The sequence below is a fragment of the Lissotriton vulgaris genome, chromosome 1_1 (assembly GCF_964263255.1).
Source record: "Lissotriton vulgaris chromosome 1_1, aLisVul1.2, whole genome shotgun sequence".
NCBI lineage: Eukaryota > Metazoa > Chordata > Amphibia > Caudata > Salamandridae > Lissotriton > Lissotriton vulgaris.
Genome location: NC_141685.1, coordinates 1,569,737,322 through 1,569,763,723, shown reverse-complemented (window position 1 = coordinate 1,569,763,723; position 26,402 = coordinate 1,569,737,322). Strand labels below are relative to the sequence as shown.

The 26,402-nt window shown below is 49.7% G+C and overlaps 1 protein-coding gene across 4 annotated transcripts in view; it reads right to left on the bottom strand.

Moving 5' to 3' along the window:
* TBC1D15 (TBC1 domain family member 15) overlaps positions 1 to 26,402 on the bottom strand; it is a 608,606-nt gene that overhangs the window by 98,763 nt on the left and 483,441 nt on the right. For all 4 annotated transcript variants that reach the window (XM_086918096.1, XM_086918103.1, XM_086918101.1 and 1 more), the window contains one exon: positions 7,538 to 7,635. In XM_086918096.1, coding sequence (XP_086774222.1) covers positions 7,538 to 7,635 — 98 coding nt within the window. The remainder of the gene's footprint in view (positions 1 to 7,537; positions 7,636 to 26,402) is intronic.

The following is a 26,402-nucleotide window of genomic DNA, read 5'->3' as shown; positions in this document are numbered from 1 at the left end:
GTAGCCCTGGAGTCCTTAAAGCGCTCAAGCGCACGGTCTGCCTTGTCGCCAAAAAGGCGACAGCCATCAAACGGCATGTCCATAAGGTTGTTTTGGACATTAGCCGAAAAGTTGGCGGACCTCAGCCAGGCGTGGCGACGAATCGCCACCGTCGTTGCCATCGCTCTACCTAGCGAGTCCGTTGTATCCAGCCCACAAAGGATGGAGTACTGTGCCGCATCACAACCCTCCGCAAGGGCTTGGGCGAGTTTAGTCCGGGCCTCCTCCGTACATTGTGGCAGCACCGCGACCGTGTCTCACAGAGAGTGGGTAAACTCAGTGAGGAGAACATCTTTTTGCCATACTGTTCGTACCTCTTGGATTCCCGATCGGGGGGAGCCGTCGGGAATGCGGTCTGGGAGTTGGAGGCCTGTATGACCAGGCTCTCGGGGTGGGGTGGGTGGACAGGAAGCAACGGTCGCCTGGAGCCGGGCGGTGGCGTCTGGCCACGTTCCTATCTACATGGGGACCTGCAGCGGGCCTGTACCAGGTGTCCAAAAGAACGTCAGATAAGGCCTCATTAAACGGCAACAGAGGCTCTGAAGAGGTTGCTTGCGGTTTAAGGACCTCAGTGAGGAGATTAGTCTTCAAGGCCGCAACGGGGAGTTCAAGGGATAAGGCCTTGGCCGTCCGCGTCAACACCACACTATAGGCAGCCCCCTCCTCCGAAGCCACGGTAGGAGGGGGGACAAAGCTAGTGTCTGGCGAGGTGTCCAGACCACTGGCGTCCCCTAGCTCACCTGCCTAGTCCTGATAAGGCTGGCACTCCCGTGCCAGAGGGTCCTCAGACCCCTCCCAATCCGCCTCGCCTCCCATCTCCTGGTACTCAGGGTCAAATGATGGGGCCGGGTCATAGAAGTAGAAATCTCCCATCGGCGTCGAGAGCGGCGCCGGACCCAGATCGAGGGGAGGACCGAGGACGGCGTTGTCCTGGGACGGCGCCGGGGGCGACACCCTGGGGGCCGGCGCCGGCGAGGTCGACGGGCAACGACCCGGATCCGGAGGGGCCCTGCGGCGTCAGGACCGAAGTCGCCGACGGCGCCGGGGCCGAAGCAACCCACGGCGCCGGAGCCGAAGCACCCGGCCCGCTTGGGCTCCCAGTTGGGGCCGCTTGGCCCGAAGGCACCGCAGAACCCGACGGAGGAGTGAGCGACCTCATGGCCGTGAGGAACAGCTCGATCTCCTCCGGCGTCGCGTGCTGCCCAGGGACCGACGGGTATAATGTCGTCGAACCCCGGGCCGCGTCGCGCGAGCGTCGGGGGGAGACAGAAGAGCGATGTCGCCTCTTTGACTTCTTGTGCCTCTTACCTGAGGACTTGGAGCTCGAGGAGTGGTGTTGATCATCCGAGCCGTGATGACTAGGGCCCCGCGACCAGTCCCTCAACCTCCTTCCGGACCTGTACCTCGAACAGCGTGGGGCCGACTGCCGGAGCTCGAGGTGCTTGCGGGACCACTCCCGTCTAGCCTTCGACGTCAAGGCCCGGCAGTCGGGGCACGACTTATCATCGTGGTCGGGCCCCAGGCAATGAAGACACCAGCGATGGGGGGTCGGTAACCCACATCAGTCGGTTGCAGTCGACGCAGGGCTTAAACCCGGGCACCGGCGAAGTCGTTCAACTTCGAAAAATTATCAAAAATGATCCAAAAGTTTAGTCAAAAAGTGATTAAGGGTACCACTGTTCCCGGATCGGCGCTTGCTGGCGTCGAAAAAATAGGAACTGACGTCAGCGCGCGAGGGCAGCGTCGAAGTACTCCGGCGACGTCATCCCGGCGCCTCCGATGACGCCTACCGACGTGCAAGGGTACTGCTACGCAAAAGTTTCCGGATCCAGTCTTACGTCTGGGAATTCAAAGGTAAGGAATCTAATACTAACCTGTTTCTTTCAGATATATTTATTAAACCTTTTTGGAGGTTAAAAAAAAAAAAAAAAAAGAGTAGCATAATAAAAAAACACTGATACTACAGAAATCCAGGGTTCATTAGTGATTAGGTGCATTCCCAAACAATAAGAAAGGAAGGCAAGCAGCAGGCTAGAATCAGGAAAATGCATTTTAAACAACCATTGGCCAGGCCAAAAAAGCCAGGCTAAACATGTTACAACACTATTAAAGTCAGGCATGCATAAATGGACACATACTATTTAAGTTGTGTATTTGAAATAGTCCGTGCTTGTTTGTGCATGCCTGAGTTTGCAAACAGAGGACCACTAGCAGCCATTCATGTCGGCTCTGACACCTGTTCGAGCAGTTGCGTGGGAGATAACAAACGTAACAAAAGAAAAGAGGGAGGCAGTAGACCAGGGCGAGAGTACGAAATTATGTTAGCAGATTGATTCGGGAGTGTTGGGATCCAGAAGGCTGAGGAAGCTGACAGTTGCTGAGGAGCTGGGGTGGATCAGGGGCCGTTGGATGCTGCTTAACATGTTCCATGCCGAGGACTTAATGGCAACGTCCTCGGCTTTGGAGCTGGTGTGCAGAGGATGTAACCGTTCGGTCCTCGGCACACTACAGAGAAATCCCTCTGCTGTAAATTGCAGAGGGATTTCCTTTTCATTGCCTCAGGAGGTGGGGCAAGAGCTTCCCCAACCTCTCAAAGCATTTTAGCTTTTTTCATTGTAATGAAGATCGTGTGCATGGCGCGCTGACGTCATTACACTGAAAGGGAAACTGAAATGAGCTGATCGGATCATTTCAGTTTCACTGTTTTGGTGCTCGTGGGGCTATCTCAGCTCCCGAGCGCATTGGAGAGGTATCGTTGGACAGGGGATATCTCCTTCCCATAGGATACCTGCTTGGGGATCGCCGCAGAAGGGTGATCTCCAAGCAGGCATCCACCACTAGAAACCAGGGAGGGGGCAGCGGCCCCTTAGGCAAAGCCCTTTGCCCCCCCAACTATTTTGAGCACTTAGTCTAGGCACCAGGGATTATTTTTATTTGTATATTTAGGGGTGGGGCCTGCCCAAAATGAGCATGCTGAAGCCCCCACCCTCCTAAAAACAAAACAATCTTTCTGCCACCCATGGGAGGCAGAAGGGGGCAATAGCCCCTGATCTGCCGGGGGAAGAGGTGCAGAGAGCCCACTAGGAGCCAGGGATTATATATTTATGTAAATTTAGGGGTGGAGATTGCCCAGAATGGGCATGCCATTGCACCCCTCAAAAAATAGCCACAGTCTTTCTGCCCCCTCCTGCCCAGGAGCTAGATGGGGCAATAGCTCATGATGTGATTCCCCCAGGCGGGCCAAAGACCACTAGGAACCAGGGATTTTTCTTAAATATACATTTAGGGTGCAGGTGCTGCCCTGAAGGGCCATTGTAATGCCACCACCCAAAAAGATGCACAGTCTTTCTGCCCCCTTAGGGCGAAAGATGGGGCAATAGCCCCCTATCTGCCCCGCCAAGTACCTAGTGTCACACCTGGTCAATATATGGCACTGGACCAAGACCCATAGTTTAAGAACCACGCCATTCCATGGGGAATTGTCATGTTGGGGCTATTCGGGAATTAGGAGCGGACACGAGAAGCCGAAAAGGTGAAAAGGATCCCAGGGGAATGTACTAAGCTTGCAGACCTATACAACGTTGAACGAGTAATCACATTAGAGAGAGCTAGAGAAATAAATAAGATGTGGGCAGGCCAATTCTTTTTCTAAGCTACACTGATATGGAGGCTGCTCTGAAGAGAGGGCTATTGAGAACTGTGGATGTATGACAAGACACTCCAAATCCCACAACCCCCTGCATCACTAACAGGCATCCCATGGACAACACTATTTAACAAGCCTGTCTCTCCCGCAGCGTGGGACATGCATTTAAAGGTGGGGTTGTTGAGAGCTTTACAGTATGATACAGGACACCCACTCTCACAACACCTGTGTCACTGAGAGCCAGCACACAGACAACAGTATTTAACAAGTCTACCTCTCCCAAATAGCAGGTGGTGCCTGGGCAATGCATGGTGCAATGACAGACGGTCTATCTGTACCCGGTCAGCAACCGGAAGAAGCTGGGATAGGCCCACCCTCTTGAGTTTTTTTTTCTCAATGTACACAAGTAGAAAGTTTCTGGGTCTAACCTTTCAGATAAGGATTTGGTCCTCTATGCTTACTGTTGATTTTTTTTTTCTTTTGGACCATTACCCATAAGATTGCACAAGCTCTTCGCCTCTAACAGCAATAATTATGTATCTAGTAAGCTAATCCTAGTGATCAATGATGTTTTAACCATTGAAGTTGAAATACATAGATCTAATGATGACTCAACCACGTAACGGTGAGGTCCCAGCCGATTAAAAAGATAATTCAGCCTACACCTAATGCTCAACCCAAGAACTCATTGACCAGTGTACAAAGGGTTCCTAAACAACTCACTTTCTTATCTCAGCAGGATAATCTCTTGGTTAAAATTCAGTCATTGATTCAGCCCTTTGTAATGAAATTCAAGAAAGACGTTGTGCTTTCGAAGAGGCCATTTCTGCTGTGGCCACTGCCAATGTTAAAGCACTGGACTGAATAAAGATTTCCATTACATTTGGCATGCTAGAAATTAATGATCTACAGAATTAACAGATGAAAGAAAACAATACCTGAACCAAGTACCTGTGATTCAAAGGGGAAAACAGACTTTGCTTTGTTGTTCTTGGAAAACAATAAAAACTTATTTTGAAAAAAAAAAATCATATCTAGTAAATGATGCGGAGTCACTTCAAGGAACCAAACATGTCTATTGGGCTGACTGTTGTGGTTGTTGCTTGTCTGCTTGTGGGCGGCCTTTATAGGCCATTTACTGAGGTTATCTGTCATCTCTGTGGACTCTATTGAGCGGAATTCTAACCTCTTCTGGGCGGGCCCCACACTCCCTCTACCGAGGTGTCCTTTTGCGAAATCCTCACTGCTTCTGGATTGACCCAATACTACAGTGTCTTGCGGATTCTGTGGATTTCCTTGATGTTGAGTCTACTCTTTTTCTCAAAACAGGCACCTATATATATTCTTGCATTAGTTTACTCTTGCATGTCGCACTACCACTCTAAACTAAAAACAAGCATTTACAATGCAATAGGTCTTGCAGCATTAAAGTTTGAGTTATTGGTATTGTGTATGACAATGCCAATAGTTTTAACTTTCGCAAATGGAACACCTATAGCATTTCTATTGCAATTTGTGTTGCATTTACGTGACTTAGATGTATTGATATTACAAATAACAATGGTTTTTAATTTTTTTAAATAATTAATACCAGCAGAACAAGCAGCAATCTGTGGACACCCATCCCATGCACCACTACAACCGGCGGGGAAATTGAATAGATGGAAGATAGCATCCCACCCCTGCCCCAATAGAATAACCCCCCACATCCTTTAACAAGTGACACCTTTGACAGCAACCCTCTTTATGTGCACCAGTCACTCTCGCCCTCAAAATAAGGTGCAAAACTGTCACCCCAAAGGTGAAACGGACCCAACACCCATGGGCACTCACCTGCCAACAGCCATAGGATAGCAGCAGCACAGAGAGTGGGATAGCGGTGCTGGACATGGCGTGCGTGGAGGGCATGCTGTACTCGGAGTTGTAAAAAACCTCAAGCTTCAACACGGGTGGCAAGAAGGGTCGGGGGAGCTGCACTAAGTCTTTGGTGCACTGGCCCAGGCACATCACCCACACCCAGACGATGATCAGCCACCGGCCCACGTAGGCGTCCACGTTCCAGATCCAGAGGGGGAAAAATGAGGTACAGAAGAGCTTGTTGCCCAGCTCTGTGCCCAGGGTGAACAAGTAGTACAGCGCACGGTTACTGATCTCGAAAGGCTGGCCTTCCTCCCTGGTTAGAGAGTTCTTGCGCTGTCCTTTACCCCAAACCCGGTCCTTGGGTGGTCTGTGCAACAGCTCCTGGTGCTCCCGTCCATTTGCTAAGATTTCTTCCGCCCCGGAGTGCTTCTCCACGGCTTCTCCTACCCCACACAGCTGCTGGAAGCGCGCCACCTTGTCCAGGTGCTGCAAGTCCTCGCAGAGCTGCCGCAGCCTCTTCAGCGTCCCCATGTTTCAAATCGCGGGGCCCGGGCTCAGCGCCGCAGCTGATAACGGCTATCTCCCCTCCGGCCTGAGCATGTATCCGGCTGCGGGGGAAGGCTGAGCCGGGGCCACCCAGCACCTGGAGGCAGTCAGCGCTGCTTGGCCTCCGCCCCTGAGAGGAGCAGCCGCGATACGACGGAATACGGGGCACTTGAGAGCAGCAGCGCAGGCCTTGCATTACAACTGCTGACTGACTGGGAAACTCGTGAGCCGAAGCGGCCGTCTGAGCCATAGTCAACCACGTACACACCACTCCCAGCAGGCTCCGAGGGGCAGCGCGCAGGGAACCAAGCCACACCTGCAAATGTGAGAACCCACCCTACTGACAGGCACGAGACAGAGGCCAGTCAGCCACAAAGCGGCCGGTCTTCGCCGCCAGAGGGAAGCCGCTGTGACAGCAGTCACGAGACCGACCGAGTGCTTCCTCCTGGTAAGCACGAAGGCGGCTTCCTGTCGCCCATTAGAGAACCCCCTCCGTTTCAAAGGCTTCTTGTGCAACCGTAATTAAACGAAGAGCAGATAGAAGATGTGTTGTAATGGCTACAGCGGCAGACTTAGAAGCTGGGGGTTTAGTTTTGGCGGGAGGCTCAGGCTACCTGTGATTCTGGGCAAATCACTTAAATCTCTACGCGCCTAAAATGAAACATGTCCCTGTCCGTCTGTAATGCATTTGGTTGCTGCTAATGTTAAAGTGCTTCGATACCCTGGGTCGAGCTCGCGCTATAAGAACGAACGTGTGAAGCGGCAGGGGGGAAAGGGGGGCAGGAGTCTCTGTATGTGTGCGTGCGTACGTGTGTTTAGGTGTGCTCGTGTGTGTGCGCATGCGTAAAGGGGAGGTGTGGCTGTGTGGTACAGCTTTCCAGGAGAGGAGACAGGAGCTGGGCACAGCGAGCGCGTTCGCATGTGCGTGGCCCGCTCAATTCCGAGCGCGCGGCCAGCTCCTGTCCCCTCTCCTGGGAAGCAGAGTCGCTCACAATAGGTCTCTGGCGAGACCGCGCTTTCGCGCGGTTCAACGCCACGAGACCTAAAAAAGGAATAGCACCCACCATGTGACAAATCTTTCATGGGGTACGTAGCATAAATGCTGCCCGAATCATGTTCTATCTTTTGAACTTACCTCTTTAAACAAATAGTATTAAGTTGACCACAACAAGACCAGAACTCGTCAGGACCTCTTGCACCTCACCCAACCTTTCCCACATAAGTCATACTAAAAACTACACATTTATTCACCCAAACATACAGGTCTGCCTGTAATCAGTGCAGACAGTAAAGAGTGCCACAAGGCAACACTAGATGCAGTTTGCTAGAAGAATATTAGATACTTTACTTTTTTGTTAAAAGTACGTTTGCACCACATAAAATATAGAGCATTTATTTTTTTCATGCCCCTCTTAAAACAACGATAAGTAAAAAATACTTCCTTACCTCCCACATCCTCAGAATATCATTGAAAGAGAATTCCCTTTTAAATCTGATTAGAAGCCATCGAAAACAGAAATAAAGGTATCCTGAATCTTGTGATTCTACAAAAAACAGTCACAGCTTTAATTAAAAAATGAAAACCAGACAGTATATACAAATTACATTAATTTACTGATCCTGAAATGTTACAGGTAAATAATATGCTAGGGCTACCTAATGACTGAAAATGGCTACGTTTGCCAATGATGCGTTATTTGTTGTGTTGTTTAGTGGTTAGGTAACTGATTTTGAATCCCATAGACTCTGGCTCTAACCCCAGCTCTGTCCATTTATGAAATCGTATGTGATTCTGGGAAAACTACTTTAGATTCCAGTTCCCCAAATTGTAAATATGCATAATTGTACACTAAAAAAGTGCAACAATCTGCACTGCATACAACAACTGTTACAGTGTACTGCCATGAAGCATACTAATTGCAAATGTACACTCCTCCTCCATCACATTGCGGTTTCTGTGATCTGGTTTAAACCACACCACTTCTGTTCAAGGTTTTCCTTCTCAAATTAACATGTACCCGGTTAAACATCTTCCTACTCCTCAAATACTTTCCAACAAATGAAAAATACATTGATAACAATACAACAGATATTGTATTGTACTGTAGCATTTCTATAGTACTTACTTTCCCTATGTGGGGTCCTAAAGGACTTACACAGATAGCACGCAACACAGTGTATGGTCTTTGCTTTGAGCCTATGGCAGAAAGCTCTCTAAACCAGTCAGGTCTTTGAGTCTCATTTAAAGAAAAGCAGACTGGAAAGTTCAAAGTAAAGTTGAGCTCTTCTTTAGAACACACCCACCAAAAGGGAAAGGATTAGATATTATTAAGTCATCAAGAAAGCAAGGCAAACATATAGTAAAAATAATATATAAGCATAGGCAAATCAATACACCCACACACTACTTGCTTTATTCATGTTTGCAGAAAACCTAGTCACACAGGGTAGAGAAGAAAGCGTGTTTGGTATCAACCATATTGTTCATCATGTCTCCTCACTCACGATACAGAATAATGGGTGCCTTGAAAATGAATTCTGGTTTCAACCAATTTCTGCTCGTAAAAACCTACCATGTAGAACCTTTGTTGAGCTGAAACTGTAAACCAGTAAAGACGCAAAAGAATAGGCAGGAGGCAGCAGAGTGACTTGCAACCCATAAACTACTAGTGTTACCTCTGCTATTGTTGTGCACATTGGTAGCAGTGGTGAGGAGAAGGCGAGAGGGTCGTAAAGCACTTCAAAGGAGTACTCCTAATTTGGGCGTTTCTGCTACTGCCACATAATTGGACTATGACAGTGACACATGCTACAAGTACTGTTATAGGGATTACATATTGTCTTCATTTTAGATTGCCCTTCTAAATTAGCATATTTTTGAGATGGTGGTTTCAACATGTTTTTCACTAACATGAAACATTTATTTTTGGTAGACATTGTTGTTCTGTAGTCTGCACTGTTCGTTTCAGGGACACATACTGTAACACAATGTTCTAGCTTCATTTTGTGCTCGTAGGAGACGACTCTTTTGTCCAGATTAAGTAAAGATGTTTTTGCATCTCTGGCAGAATGAGATAAGGCTGGTGTTTTATTATTTAAACAGCGTCTGTTTTGAATTCAGCGAGAGGCACTTCACACTGGAGTTATCATTAAAGCAGCTAAGAGCTATAAATTAAAGGCAGCTCTGCAGGCTCGGACATTCATCCTAAGAAGGGAGATAGATGCGCAGGCACACTCAGACTGAGTGCATTCGTTAACGCACTGACGCCGACTTCCTGCGACATTACAAGGTATGGAGTTGGATCATTCCAACAGCATCGGGTAGGCAAGTACTCCCACTATGCTTTTGCTAATAATGGGGTATTAATGATAGATATGAGTAATATTAGGTACAATTAACATAGTTGAATTGTGTGTGTTTTTTCCATTCTAAACAAGGATTAGGGGGCAGATGTATCAACATCCTGATTTGCGAATCTAAAATATCGATTTTTTAGAAATCGCTATTTGAGATTTGTAAATATGGATGTATGTAGAAAATCGCAATTTTTTTGCGATTTCTTAAAATTCCTTAATTGCGATTAGCAAATTGCGAATCGCAATTAAGGAATAATTTCCCATTCATTTCTATGGGCCAGGAGGCCCGTAGGAATGAATGGGAAGTTATTTTCAATTTGCGATTCGTAATTTGAGAATCGCAAATTGAGAATAATTTCAAGGGTGCAAGGGTGTCATAAGGACACCCTGATGCACCCCTGAAATTTACATGTGTGCGCATATGGCACACATACATATGTGTGCCATATGGCACCTTCACAAATGCCAAAAAGTGTATTTGTGAAAGAAATCGCAAATTACCACCAACTTGAAGTTGGTGGTAATTTGCGATTTCTTAAGGAGAATTCGCATAAATGAAATGCTTGTTGCATAGCATTTAAGGAATCGCAATTTGTGATTCCTTAAATGCTTACGCAAAATAAAGGAATCACAAATTTTGTGATTCCTTAATTTAGCAATGCGATTTCCCTGATACATACCATTTTGCGAATTTTTAGTTGCAAATGCTGCTTTTTTGAGAATCGCGTTTGCAACTAAAAATTGCGTTAATACATCTGCTCCTAGATCTTTTCAATAAACAATTAAGAATGTATTATTGTCCATTCTCTTTGTGAAATCTTGGGCAGGCACAAACAAAAGAACTAGGACCAATTCCTGGGGAATAAGAGTGGTCATTTCGAGGTTGCCAACAGCATGTGTACCTCTTGAGGTTTAGGATTTTATATGTGGCACTTTGAGCTAGCCAAAAAAACATTTACTAATGTTTTAAGAAAACAGTCTTACTGTTGCAAAGTCATCCTGTGCCCAGGGCACCCCCCAACGTTTTGCTGACTGATACTGGTGGTAACGGACTCTGACCCTGGGCGCTGCCTGATCAGGCACAGTGCTATGCTGAAAGAGACACATTAGAATATAGTTAAAACACCTACATACACTAGGGTACACAATGGTATGGCGGGTTATCCCTGAGATTGGCATGACCTACCCTATAGGCCCCTAGTATAGAATAGGGCAGGGGGATTGAAACTGCCTAGAAGTACCTAGTACCCTAGGGCATGGCAGTTTAGAGGCCAGCAGCTACTTTTGCACTTGCATGTGTGCACTGCTGAAGCCTGAGGTCAGTTTAAAAGCAGCCCGGGGTGCCAGGACTGCTTTTAAATAGTAAATTGTGCCCAAACGTGCACTTAAAAATAGATACCCCACGATGTTTTGGCATATTAGGAACCCCCAGGGTCTCCCCTAGGTATCCTAGGGGTGAGGGCCATATATGTATATGGTACACCCTTATAAAATGAGTTATATATGCCCTGGGTTAAGTGAAATATCACATTTCACTCCCCACATTTTGGTAAAGTGCTACTCAAATTCGACGTTGATGCTAGGAGCACTGTAGAGGGAGAATCTGCAATATTTCTACGGATTCAGAACCACTAAAGCCTCCCCTAGTTGCACATGGGGTGGGGTTTCTGTAGATATAAGACATGTACTAATAAAATATGTTTGTGTAAGTCCTAGTGCTGGAAAAATGGCCCAAGTCATTTTTCCCATTGCAAATCCCGTATTATTTCAGGTTAACATGGTAGGAAGTTATTGATTAATAACTCTTGATAGGAGAGGGGTAGAAATTCCATTCAAAGGCTTCCCAGAATGGTATTAATAAATACAACAATATCATATTGTTGAATTTCTCCTAAAGTTCACATGCAAGAATTTATAAGACTTTCTTGTTTGTAAGTCCAAATGCAGCCTTCCAGTGGTCTGCCCTGATTGGTAAGAGTTAAGTGGATTAGCCAGTCTGCCTCGAAGAGGTGATAAAGAGCCCCCGGGGTTAACCAGCTCTGCTGGCAGGGCAGTGCGCTGTTCCATAGGAATGCCAGGCCAGGGGAGGAGTCGTAAACTATGTTCTTCAAAGAGGAGAGCAGAGAACAGTGTCATTTACAACTCTGAACTTCCCACCTTAGGCAGATGGTAGGATTAAGGAAGGTATGATCAGATGCAGGGGGGAGAGTCTAAGTAAATTAGCCATCATAGGGGGGTTTTTAGCCAGCTCTTACCTCTTGCTGGGAAATCAGCCATTATGGATTTGGAAGATTTGATGCACTCTGGTACAAAATAATGCCACACTCTACAGGATGTGGTCATATATTGGGGGAGTTACCCTGCTCCCATTGGTCAGAAGTGACCTCATGCTTGACCCAGAGAACTTCGATTAAGTATCTGAGAGATACAGAGCCCTCCAGATATGCTGCTTGAAACTGACTGAAGCAAGAAGTGCCCTGTTCAGAAGTTTTGGTGTGCAAAGATTTCTAAGACCTGGTCTCTGAAAACCGAAAACTACAGCCCTGTGGATTATTTTGCTGAAAAAGAACTAAAGAGTGGACTCCCTAAAAGCTATAGGTTCGGGGCGTGGCCAAGATGGCGGTGTGAGCAGACGTGCCTCGCCGAGCTCCCGCCGCTGGCCGCCACTCTACAGCCTCTAAAGCACCCCTTTTGGCACCGGACGGCATCGCCCGGCCCCTGAACCTGGTACCATTACAGCGAGATCCCTGTGGGACGGTACCGGAGTCCAGCGATCCCGGGATCGGGCCGAATTCAGGCGGGGAAAGAACGGCGCGCTGAGGCCTGTGGTCACTGGAGCTGCGAAGACGAGGCAGCGAGGGGAGGGACTACGCGGCCGGTGCAGGGGCCTCTCCGACGGGCAGTGGCAGGTCCGACCCGCGCGGTGGAGTGCGAGGCCTCCCGCGGCTTCTACGCGGAGGCTTCTGCGGACCTGCCGCCCTCCACGCAGTCACGAGCAGAGCCCCGGAGCCAAGCACAGAGCTGCTAGAAGTGCGGCGGCGGGGTGAAGAGCGGCGCCTTGCTTTCCCAACGCGGCGCCCGAGGTGAGGAGAGCAGGGCGGTTGGGACGAGCCCCGGGTGGCTCGCTACTCCGGACTGGGGCACTGGAGCGGCCCGGGGGAGCGGAGGACAGCATCGACGGCTCCTTGAGAGAACGCCACGCCGGGAGCCCTCTCCGGAGCCGCCATTTTGGGGACGGGTGCTCGCAGCCCGTGCGCCGCCCGCGCTGAGCCTGCCCATGGCCCCCAGCTAGTCGGGACCCTTGTGCCTTCACAGCGGTGACGCTTCCGCCCCTCTGCACACTCAGGGGCGGGAGACGAGACTTTACATCTGCGGTGGCCCCGGACGCCGGAGGACTGCAGGAGAGTTCCCAGCCCACGCTGCAGACAGCGTGGGGCGAAGAGGGGCGGTGTGGGGACTCCGGAGTGGTGCGGTTGCCTCGGGGGGGCCCGTGCGCGGCGCCCCATCCATTGATTGAGTGTTGGTGGGCTGCCCAGTGGACTCCGTGGCCCCGGGGCTTGGAGGCCGCCATTTTGTGACCTTGCCTGGCCATGCACCTGGCCTTCCCGCGCGGGCCGCGCTGCCTCGGCCTAACCTCTGACCGCCGTTGCTGAGGGGGGGGGGGGGGTAACCAGCACTTGTGCCCTGGTGGTGTGAACTTGGGGCGTGGAGGGAGCCAACAGCGGGCCACCGAGGCTGGATTCTTCACCCCCACGACCCAGTGCCTGTCTATCGGATCTACAACGCACGGTTGGCCCGTCCCGGCCTGTCCTCCCTCGCGCTACTGGCCGGCCTGAGGGGTATGGCGGCTGGCAGGGTGCGCAAGGATAGGACCATTAAGGACCTACTCACTCCCACCACCATGGGGAATAAGACTGATCTGCACGGCGCTGGCCCCCACGCGGCACCCGCGAAGTCAACGATGGGCTCACCGGGTGCAAACCCCCAAAGCACCGACGAGCCTGTCACGAGGTCCTTCTTGGAGTCTCTGTTTGGCGGCCTGAGGGAGGATCTTCAACTCCTTAAAACGGAACTGAAAGGAGAGATTAGGGAGCTGCGTCGAGACACGGATGCCATTGGTGAGCGGGTAGCGGACCTGGAGACGAAATGTGATGGCTGGGATGGCGAGATGGAGGCACTCCAGCAGGAAATTATCCGCATTCACGACCAGCAGGTCGACTTACAGTCGCATGTTGAGGACTTGGAAAACCGCTCTCGGAGGCATAATATTAGAATCCGAGGAGTGAAGCTCACCCCGGACACGACGGACCTCTTCAAGTTCACGCAGGGCCTCTTCAACCACATCCTGGGTCGGCCGGCCGACTCCACCATCACCCTGGACAGGGCACATCGGACTGGACCGCCGAGGGCCGCGAGTGCCTTGCCAGCTGATATCCTGGTGTGCGTTCAGGACTTTCGCACCTAAGAAGAAATTCTTAACAAGGCGCGACAACTGGGCTCCATCACTTATGGCGACCACTCACCGACACTCTTTCAGGACCTGGCAGCCATCACTCTGGAAAAGCGTAGATCGTTCAGGCCGGTCACTGCTGAACGCCGATGCCTTGGTGTTACGTATAGTTGGGGACACCCGTTCCGAATAGTGTTCAAATTGGACAACAAAATACACCAGCTGCGATCCCACACTGATGCCTGTCGATTGCTGGGCATTGAGGTGCCTGAACCGGAGGAGAGCACGCACCCTGGAAACATCTCTGAGACTAGCTCCACCAGCCAGTGGAGGCAGCAGAGACGGCGGCGTAGGCCGCGTCGCCCGCCACAATAGGAGATTCATGAAGGTCAACGGGCAGCGGTTGAGACAGCGGCACTGGAGCTAGCAGCGACGGCTGAGGGCTGATGGACGAGAAACCAGAGGCCCGGGGTTCCCTCGGGCTGGTCATGCATCGCCTAGGCGGTCGGCGGCGGGAGCGGACTTGGAGGAGCCGGACACATTCCCCTACTTTTTCCACTCATCTGTGAAAGATGAGGGACAGTGACCCACTTTTGTGGTGCTTTACTTTGTGGTTCTTTGGGGATGTTGGGGAGGGTGGAGGGAGGTGAGGATGTTGTGGTGCTCACTTTGGGGATGTTGGGGGGTGGGGGAGACCGGGGATAGAATACGGGTAGTTGTACGGGAGGGCGGGCGAGGGGGGGGTTCCAGGTCCAGGGGGTTTCACAATGTTGAGCGGATGGGCAGCTCAGGTGGTACGAGGCTGGCCTTCGCGGGGCGCGCCTCAGCCCGGTCCTGGGGACCGGTCGGGAAGGATGGCATGCATCAGGTGTCGATGTGGGAGATCAGGAATGAAGGGATTGGTGGGCAGGAGCGAGGGGTACGGATGATGATTTATGGCCTCTACTGAGGTGCGCATCCTCTCACTGAACGCGAGAGGTCTTAACAACCCTACAAAACGCAAGGCGGTACTGTCGTGCCTTGAGCATTCACAGGCTGACATCTGTCTCCTCCAGGAGACGCACTTACTACAGAAAGATTGCATACGCATGAAATCACCTCTTCCCACACCAGTTTTTTTCATCCACACCACACAAGAAAGCTGGGGTTGCTATACTGGTGGCGAGAAAGTTCAGGGGGCGGGTCCTACGACAGGGGGCAGAGATCAAAGGGAGACTCTTATCCTGCCACTTCACGCTGGGGGGATCTGACTTTACGGTCTGTTCGGCCTATGCCTCCAATGAGGGTCAGGAGAGCTTCTTCCATGAGGCGCTTAACCTGCTGGCAGCCTCGGCTGATAGGCACATACTGCTGGGTGGAGATCTTAACCTAGTGTTCGAGACTGCCCTAGATAGATCGGCGCAGCGCTCCACACAAGCTGGGTCCTTGTCGGTGGGAGGGTTGGCACGTCTGAAAGATCTAGGCATGGTGGATCTTTGGCGGAGTTTCCATCCAGGCACCAGGGCCTACTCCTATTTTTCGAATGCACACCGCACTTACGCCAGACTAGACTACTTCTTGGCCTCTACTTCCTTACATACCCTCACCTCCGCAGTAGAGATAGGAGTCGCATCCCTTTCTGACCATGCCCCCCTGCTGGCCACTCTCCTCTTCCCGCCGGTGCAGCGGCCGCCCCGGTGCTGGCGCCTGCGTGACACACTGCTGCACCGCAAAGAGGTGCCGGGGAAAATTGCAGAGGCGATCCGAGATTACCTATTCCACAACACCACAGCAGACACCTCCCCGACCACACACTGGGCGGCCTTAAAAGCAGTCCTCAGGGGGGAATTCATAGTCTTATCTGCAGCGGAGAACAAAGCGCGAGCTCAGAAGAGAGAGGAACTAACACAGAAAGTCAGGGAGCTAGAGGGTATGCACCAGAGGACGTGTGCGCCGAGGATTTGGCGGCAGTTGACTCTGGCTAGAAAACAGCTAAGTGCGCTAGATCAAGATAGGGCGGAATTTGCAGTACTGAGGGTACGCCACATGTACTACACCGGGGGGGACAGGTGCGGGCGCCTTTTGGGTCAGGCTCTTAGGGAGAAGCGTCAGCACCAGACAGTGCAGGAAATCACAATGGACGGGGGTGGTATGGCCACGGAAGATAGCGACATCGCAGCCGCATTCGGTGCGTTTTACACCTCATTGTACTCGGGGGATACGCTGGACCTGGAAGCGAGTGGCCCTTTTTTGGACTCTGCCCAACTGCCAGCGCTTACCACAGAGCAGGCGGCGACCCTAGATAGCGACATAAGGCCCGAGGAGGTGATCTCGGCCATCTCTCGGCTTCGGCTGGGGAAGGCCCACCGGATGGCTTCACGGCCTTCTTTTATAAGAAATTCTGCATCCAACTGGTGCCGCTCCTTACCAATCTATTCAATCATCTCTCCGACCCCGGGGCTATCACGAAGGATTTGCTAGATGCCACCATTTCTGTGATCCCTAAGCCGGGAAAGGATAAAACTAGTTGTGCAGCATATAGGCCCATCTCGCTTCTCAATATCGACTTGAAGCTCTATACCAGTATCCTCGCCACAAGGCTCGGCCCTCTGATGCCGAGACTGATCGACCCGGACCAGACGGGGTTCATCTCGGAACGCCAAACCATCGACAACACCAAGCGGGCACTGCACCTTATAGAAAAAGCCACGCGCACGGAGGGGGAATACATGCTGTTGTCCATCGATGCAGAAAAGGCCTTCGACCGCGTCCATTGGCCGTATTTAGAGCGAGTGCTGATGCGGGCTGGATTAGGCGACTGTTTTCGGGCCTGGGTGCTCAATTGCTACTCTAGACCCTCGGCGACAGTACGGGTCAATGGGTTCTCGTCGCCCCGCTTCCCTATAGAACGGGGCACGAGGCAGGGTTGTCCGCTCTCCCCATTACTATTCGCCCTGTATATGGAACCCCTGGCACAGGTGATACGCCTTACCCCGGAGATCCACGGCATCAAGATGGGTGCCTTCACACACACCATCAGCCTGTATGCGGATGATGTTCTACTCTCCCTTTCCGCCCCTCGAGAATCCCTCCCTGCCTGTGTAGCGGTACTCGACACTTTTGCAGGGGTGGCTGAGTTTAAAGTCAACCTCAGCAAATCCGTAGCGCTTGACCTCTCTCTAGAGGAGTCCACGAGGGCGTTCCTAGAGGGCCTCTTCCCCTTCCCGTGGGCGTCGGAGGCGGTACAGTACTTGGGCATACAACTGGCGCCGACCTTACAGGGTACGGTCCGCAGGAGCTACGCGAAACTGAGAACCACGATTAGATCGGAGCTGGGTAGATGGAGACACCTTCCCCTGTCCTGGCTAGGCAAAGTGGCAGCTATTAAAATGACAATCTTGCCGCAAATACTGTATCTATTCAGGGCTATCCCTATGCGGCCGCCAGAGGGGTGGATTCGCCAGACGCAGGCGGAACTAGCCAACTTCATTTGGAATGGGCGGCGTCCGCGCATGAAGCTGCGCCTGGCGATGCTGCCTCCTGAACAGGGGGGGTTGGGCCTCCCGGATCTGCTCCTATACTTCCAAGCGGCGCAGTTACGGACGCTCGTGGAATGGAGCAAATGGGAGTCGAAGAAGCACTGGCTCTTCCAAGATCAGGCAGTGGCGGGTCGCACCCTGCAGGAAGTGCCCTTCTTAAGGCGGCGCCATCGACCCCCGAATCTCTATGCCTCCTTCATTACAAGGACGCCTCTGGAGGTCTGGGACCAGGTGAACGTAACACATGACCTAACGTCCTTTCCATCCCCATTGACTCCCCTAGTGTCCAATCCGGACTTTGACCCCGGCATGGATACGAAGGCTTTCGCGAAGTGGGGCCCTGCGGGTTGCAAAGTATTGTACCACATCTATCTCGAGGGGGAAGCTATCCCCTTTGATGCCCTCCGTCGGGAATTTGGTCTCCCGGGGGAAGAACGCCTTCGCTATTTTCAGGTGAGACACTGGGCGCTCCAACCAACCACTAGAACAGGGGCTGACCGTAGACTCAGTGAATACGAATACTGGCTGCTCTCCCGAAAGACTGACCGTGGCCTTATTTCGGATCTTTACCGCATGCTCCAGGGCAGATACGCACACATCCATAATGCAGGACGGGCGAGGTGGGAAAGAGATCTAGAACGCACGCTGAGTAATAAAGAATGGGAAGGCATCTGTTATAGGGCCCTTCATTCCGCGCACCACATGGGGCTAACGAACACTCTCACAAAACTGGCCACATATTGGTACTATACCCCCGAAAAACTACACGAGATAGACCACACTAGGGATGCGCTCTGCTGGCGGGGCTGCGGGGAGAAGGGTACACTGGTACACTTACTGTGGGGCTGCTCCCGCCTGCAGGCTTACTGGACTCAGGTGCTAGATGAAGTGGATTTACACTTGGACACCACCATCCCGAGGTTCCCCGCTTATGTATTGCTGGGCTCCCCCAATCCCATCACATATCCCCTGCGCTCCCACAGAGGACGACTGATAGCCATAGCCCTGGGCTCGGCGACACAGAATATCCTCACTTACTGGCGCACCACGCATATCCCAACTTTTCAGGGTTGGCTGCATCGCCTCTGGTACGTCCTGGGGATGGAGAAGCTCTCCCTGATTGCAAAGGGGGAGGGCGACAAATATCCGGATCTGTGGCAGCCCTTCTTGACACTTCTGGCTTCCGAATTTAGAGAGGTGACCTGGCCTAGATATCTACGCCTGTTGCGGCTGACCCAGCCGGATGACATGAACACGGAGGCCTGAGAGAACATTACGACGAGCTAGGAACATGGACCTGGAACAGGGGTGGGCGGTGGGTAGGCCGGGGGGTGGCGGGAACGGGGATGTTTCGTTGTGTTTTGGTTCCTTTTACCCTATCTGGACACTATTCAGCTTTTTGGGTCATGGACTCAATTGCGAGAGCCGTTATATGAAAGCGATGCCCTTTTACTCGACGTCTCCGTTGTTGGGCATCAAAGACACTCTAATGGCACTGGGGCACCGGGACGGGGTCCACGCCACGCATATGTCCAAGCTCCCCATACCCCCTTTTCCCTGTTTGGACTGTTTTCTAAAAGCTGTATTGACGCTGGCCGGGCTGAATGTTGATGCCAGGCCAGCCTATGAAGCATTTTGGTATGATGTACTGACTTCACAGCGCAATAAACAAAGTTTATACATAAAAGCTACAGGTTCAAAGAGCTCAACTGGAACATCACCACCTAAATCCGCTCCTTGGAGAACCACCAGTGGATTTGTAAGGGTTTTCTACCAGTGGATTGTGGGAACTGAAGTCCTCAACTTTCAAGGACCATCTTGGAGCTTCCAGACCCATGGAGTGAGTTTGAGACACGTTGGGACCCTTGATGAACTTCAGGAAGACGTTCAAGAAGTTTGGAAAACTTTAAAGCAACTTTGAAAAAAAGCTCCATAGAGGGACCGACTCAACCTGGTTAGTCAAGCCACCTACCTTCAACCGCAAGCTGGCCAAGCCAACCAGGTTCATCCAGTTAAAAGCTCCATCACTCCAACTTCCACAGATTGACCGGGACTAGAAGAAATCACCGGATCTGGCTACATGAGGAGCATCGAGAGACCCCGCGAGAAAAAGCTCCAGAAAAGTTTCTAAGTCTGCTCGTAGAAAAGGTGACCAGAAGCAACCGCGAATGTCAAGCCTCCTGCCTTCCATCTCGTGCCGGCTTGGATTCCTGGGCTGCCCCACTGAAGCGATCTTGAGAAATTTTCTACGTCTGCTCCGGGCAAGTTGACCGGGACCTCGTCACAAGTCAATCCGGTGAAACCCTCACCGAATCCGGACTGGCTGGGAACTTCGAGGGGCCTTGAGGAGAAAAGCTCCAGAGAAGTTTCTAAGTGTGACGGTAGAAGCTGAGACCAGGACCAGCCGCAAGCTGTAGCCGCTCAGGGTTCCAACGTGCACGGCCTGAAACTTTGACTTTGGCCTGGTCTATAGCGAGCAGGTATCACAATATGGTGCCATAAACCTCTAAGTGCTATATGTTATTAAATCCTTGAAAATTCATATCTCCGGTTCCCTAGATTGGATTTTTGTCATTTTGGTGTCAATTTGAAAATAAAAATGTGTCCTGTTATTATCAATTGGTATTGGATTTTCATTATGTATTGTGTCTTAAATATTTACTGAATTGATGTTTTTAAATGCTTTACATACCTGTCTTTCAAATTAAGCCTGTCTGCTCACAGCCAGGTTACCAAGGGTTGAGCATAGGAATAATTTTCTAAGACCTATGCTGAGTCCTATCATGTGTTAGTGGTCTTATTGCCAATGCAGACTACATTTGCCCCTACCAATAACCCACTTTCCAACACCTACTAAATGAGTAGGAACCGTATAACAGTACCCAGCATAAACCCTGCTCCCCTCAATGGCTCCCAGTCCGTCTGTAATACCTCTGGACCGGGAAAGACTTTTACATTGTGCTGAGGGTGGTGGACAGTTGCCAACCTGCTTTCTTCCCACTTGGGGGCCAGGCCTGGAGGGCTTGGAGTTCCAGAAGTCCTGCGTGCATGAAGATGAGGATAACTGATCATATGCTCCCCGCCCCTATGGGAGCCATGCCTTTGTTCTTGGGACCCTGTAAATGCTGGGGTGAGGCCATGTTTGAACTCTGCTTTCCACCCCAACTGGGGCAATGCTTGCTGGGATTTAGGTCCTTGTATGCCGATTTTTTTTATACAATTGGAATCAGGCTATTGCTCCTCCCCACAACCAGAGTGGGAACAGGTCTGTTGGTGTTTGGGTCCCAGCTGGCACTCATATGTATATGGGGGTGCAATCATGATGCTTTCACACCTTGAGGAGGCATTATCTGCTGGGCTTAGAGTCCTGGCTGGTGTTTTTGTTGTTTTGGGTTTGAGAATATGCTGGTGCTCTACTCTATACCCATGGGTACTATGGCTGCTGGGGTTAGGGTTCCTGCAGGGCTAAATGCAAAAAGACATATCTCAGGGAGAATAACCCTTCTCACAGTAGAACTTATCTGATACCTGCATCATTGTAAACAATCCGAATCGCCACCATGGGCTCTCATTTGTTATTCAGACCTCCAATGTAAGAAATTCAATGAAATTCACCAAAAATAAATGTTGAATAAGGAAACTCTAGTTAAAGAATAAATGTGCAAATGCTACAATGTGCAGTGCTGTAGTGGTGTTTATGGGCCTCTTTTTGCATGCATGTTAAGTTAGCATGGCTTATTAGAAGTTTGAACGCTATTTTACCTTTTGCTGCTTTTTAGGTCTCGCCTTTTCCATTCCGAAGGAATGGGAAATGGCGAGAATTCAAGTGCTCAAAATACTCGTGAAACCAAGGGTTTTTTCGTGCGGTTTTCTTTGAGTTCACGTGAATCACGTGACCAAACAAGTACGCGCATCAGCATCCCTCCCTCCCTCCTAATTGCATTTTTTCACGGCCGCCACCACATCAAAGGGCTTCTCCCAGCGTGTGCTCTGCGGCTTCTCCTCCCCTAATTATTCATGGCTGGCCGGTGGCCGGCCGTACTTTCAGTTTCCCGGCCGCTCTTGTTTATAATGAGAATTTCATTATGAAATCCATAAGCTTTCTCGTTTTATACATTTTTAAACCTATGGGCTGCGCGCATATTTTGAAGGCATTGCTGTTTCCTAACTTGATAATTTACATTACTAAGAAATAATGAACATCTATTTTCATACAACAGTGTATTCTTATTACAAGTTCCTATAAGTATAATAGACGGAATCAATAATTATGTAAAGACGACCTTCCACAAAAGGGTAACTTTTACAGTGCTTCCATCTAAATGTTCATATGTAACAGCAGCCGCATCTACGTACGTTGATGTTCGCTGTGCTCTGGAGAAAACGGGTCCTAGTTACCAGATATGTGTTTTCTGTAATTGCAGTTAAACAAATGCAATTGTCCCGTTTCCAAGAGTTGCAGGCCACTCTCTGGGAGACTTCCATCTTGGAATAATGTTTTCCAGGAATGTAATTAGCTCCAGAACGTGCCTTGTAAATGTCTGCCTTCACCTCACTCTGTTTTAAATATGACCTTTTAATCTATTATAAGATCGCATTTCTGCCAGAGATTGCTAGTTATGTGTATATATATATATATATATATATATATATATATATATATATATATATATATATATATATATATATATATATATATATATATATTCAAAACTGCCATCCACACAAAGAAGAAGGCGGCAACCACAGAGGAGATTATCTTCAGAGCAGCTTTAATAGCAGAAACGCACAGTCCGGTGGCGGCGAATGCATTTCGGCGCATTGCCTTCCTCAGCGCCCTACACCCGACAGAATGTTTCGGTAAGTGCCTCCTGCTGCCTCATGATGGAAACAAGGCTCCGCTCCTCCCCCTGGCCGTGAAGCACACCTGTTGTAGTGCACGTAAGTACAATCACACCACAACTCCCATAATGCCATATGCTGAGGCAAAAATGGGCCGGTGACATGGCGGAGGCTCAAATGTTATTTTTCTTTGTGCAGTAGCCAAGATCAGCAGGGCTCGATGTCCATCTTTGTCCGTTTTCCGCCAGTTCAGCCGCTCCTCAGGTCGCCTCAAACTGTCACAGCCTTCGTGTAAAGCAGACATCGAGCGGGGGCAAACTGCCACAACAGGAGGTAAATTACATCCTCCGCCCCAGTCGCCGCACACAAAGGCAGGTCCGAAGTTTATCCTTACCAGGAAAGTTAGTTGTGCTGTTGAAGCAATACCAATGGACTTCATCCCAAAACGTGACAGGGGTTATCCAAATGCGCCATATATATATTTTGCCCGAGTGAAATAATATTCTAATCAATTGAAGCCCTAGCAAGGAAGGATCCAATAGATGTGTTTCTAGAAAATCTGGATGTTGTTGAGGTCGAGATGCTTGGGGACCTGGCTATGCACTCCCTTCATGTGCGTGTTTATAGCTTTGTCTAGACGATGTTCACTTCATGCACACAGGGATTTGGGTTTTCACCAATAACTTGCATGCATCTGCTTTTATTTTACTTTGCAATAGCCCGTCAAGAAATAGCAGAGTGCAACACTCCGGATGTATACAATTAATAATTTGGATTATTTTGTTGGTACTGTAAGAGGAGTTTGTGAACCTTTCTGCACCACGTTCAGTCTTTGGAGAAAGAAATTTCAATGTTGGCAACCCAGCTCCCCTGGACAGCACCACTGTGCGTGTAAGTGAAACCTAGAGGTTGAGCAGGTCTTTTTTTTTTACTTGGGCAGCGTTACTTTCGTTTTGCAGGTTTCACTCTTTTAGTTTTCTTTTTGTAGTAGTACGTGCGGCGAGCACAGGGAGGAGTGCTCATGGGAGAGTCCTGCAGTGCAGAGACCTGTGATAGAACTTCATTTTCTGTTCGGGGGTTTTAGGCCTCAATATAGACTGCTTTAGCTGTTTAGCAAAACCTTAAGTTGGCACATTACACTACACCACACCACACTTGCATACATACAGTAAGAGGCTTTTGGTTAGCCCCCTTCAGCCATTGGCTTGTTTCCGACAGTCCCCTTCAGGCATTGGCTCAATCGGTTTTCATTCATGTTTTGGGTCCGCCCATGGCCTATCACAATGTTTACCTCATCCTTTAAATTGATGACGCATGAAAATGCATTGTTTTTTACCTGCCACAACTTAAATGCACTTGTATAAACATCCACACCACTCAGGGACACCACCACAGCACTGAGGAACACCACCACAGTCCTCAGGGACACCACCACAGCCCTCAGGGTCACCAACACGGCACTCAGGGACACCAACACGGCACTCAGGGACACCACCACAGCCCTTAGGGACACCAACACAGCACTCAGGGACACCACCACATCACTGATGTACACCACAAAATCAATCAGGGACACCACCACATCACTCAGGGACACCACCACATCACTCAGGGACACCACCACACCACTCAGGGACACCACCACACCACTCAGGGACACCACCACACCACTCAGGGACACCACCACATCACTCACGGACACCACCACATCACTCACGGACACCACCACATCGAGACACCACCACTTCACTCTGGGACACCACCACATCACTCTGGGACACCACCACATCACTCTGGGACACCACCACATCACTCTGGGACACCACCACATCACTCTGGGACACCACCACATCACTCTGGGACACCACCACATCACTCTGGGACACCACCACATCACTCTGGGACACCACCACATCACTCTGGGACACCACCACATCACTCTGGGACACCATCACATCACTCTGGGACACCATCACATCACTCTGGGACTCCACCACATCACTCTAATACACCACCACATCACTCTAATACACCACCACATCACTCTAATACACCACCACATCACTCAGCACCATAACAGCATCACTCAGCACCACAACAGCACTGTCCTTGCTGGCTAACAACAAGCATTCCCATAGCCAATACGACTCGCATTAGGAAAGTGTAAGCTATTGGCTTTGTAAATAACAATGCTATTAATTTATATATTTTCAATGCCAACACATATTAAATACCAATAGCTCACACTTTCCTAATGCAAGACCTATTGGCAACGCCAGTGCTTGTTGCACATGACACTGCTAAGCTGTTTTTGCAAAGTCAGCTTTCACAAAGGTCTATACATGACAAAAGGTTTGTTTTTCGACATCTCTAGACATACATCATGCCCCCAGTCTGTACGGTGAGTGCTGAGCCATCAAGGTTATCATATCATGTGAGCCTGTTTATCGGCGTGTCCATGTAACAAATTCTACACACAACATTTTGGCAGCTGCGAGTTGAGCAAGATTTTGGTGCCTTTATCATAGCACACTTTCCATAATAATGCAGAGAGACTTGCCGATCCAGATGTAATTTATACTTACTGAGCGGAAAGGTAATGGGGTCCCCCAAAACAAGCTCAAGCGACCTACTATAGCTTATAATACATAGTTCCTATATAGGGATGGTGTTTAAACCTGTTTGCACTGTCATTATAATATGATTCCTCCTTTTGTATTTTATGGAGTTGTAACCATGCTGACCATATTAATCTTAATCATATGTCTGCCTATGTTGACTAAAATACTGCACTTGAGATCACGTTGTTAAAATAAAAATTTTAACCTTACAGTGTCTCTTTTTTACTCCTGTTGTGGACTGGTATGAGATTATAACCAAAGAGTGTTCTCACCTCCCACCATTCCTGAGATGGTCCTAAGTCGCATGTTCTAGGTTGTCTAATCATTGGTTACTTTGCTAAAGGACAAAGAGCTAATGGGACACTGATTGCTAGCTGGTTGGGGTTTCTAGGTACTGAGGTGAGTTTCTGGTACACCACAATTCACTAATGTCCTAGGTATATGTGCAGAGTTCTGTGTAGGAGCAGAAATCCTTGCAACAGTGCACCACCTATAATCGTAGAAATGCAACACATTGGGCCAGCGCCAGCTTTTGGCATGGGCAAGCTGGGCGCAGGGCACCAATCTTCAGCGGGGCGCACGGAGCGGTCTGCATTAAATGCGGACAGCAGCGTGCCTCTTCACATCACAACAAAGATTCAGACTAAACTACTTTTTAATATTTTTACTTGCCTCAGGTGCCGTTCTACACCCCATAAATCCCCATTCCTACTCCTCCTATCTCCGTCCGTCTCAACCCCCGCCAACACACCAACACTGCCATTTGCACCACCAACAACTTGGCACTAGTGTGATCAAGCTACCGCTGTGAGTGAATTGGAAAATTTTGGGGAGGTGCTGAGAAGTTTGCCTGAGAGGCCAGTCACTGCTTTGATGTGTGATTGAACTGTGAACACAAGATGGGCCCCATGCTGCTTAATTTTATTCACCCGCTGCAACCTAGGCGCCAAATTTCTTCCCAGGACGCTATCCAAGCCGGGGCTCTGCATGGGGCCTGACATTTCTTTGGTAGCAAATGCTCCAGTTCAGAGTTTTCAACAGCAAAAACACTTTTTCCATGAACTAATCCCATTTTAGGTGTCAGCAAAACTTGGGATTTCGAATGGATATTGAGGTTAGGCATCCCTTCCAAATACCGAATCAATAGCTTATGTATCAATGTTCTGTGACTGAAATCTGGACACGAAATATAGAAAAGTTGCAGACACCTTTAAGGAGTTGGTAATCCATTTGTTAAAGGAAGAAGGGAAATAGTCGACTTGGGACCCTTTCCCATTTGTAAAGAAAAAAGCAAAAGTTTGTTGGGGAGGAGGCAGTTGCCCAGGGGTCCATTGTCTACTCATACAAATTTAAAACGTTTATTATCATTATTTATTTTAACGTGCAACTTAGTTTCCTTTGAGGGAAACGTGCTGTATTTAAAAAAATATGTATTAAAAATTCAATCAAAGACATGGTTGTCCACTGGTTAACATTCGCAGTGAGTCCCCATTTGCAACCTACCTCATGAATATTGAGGAAGT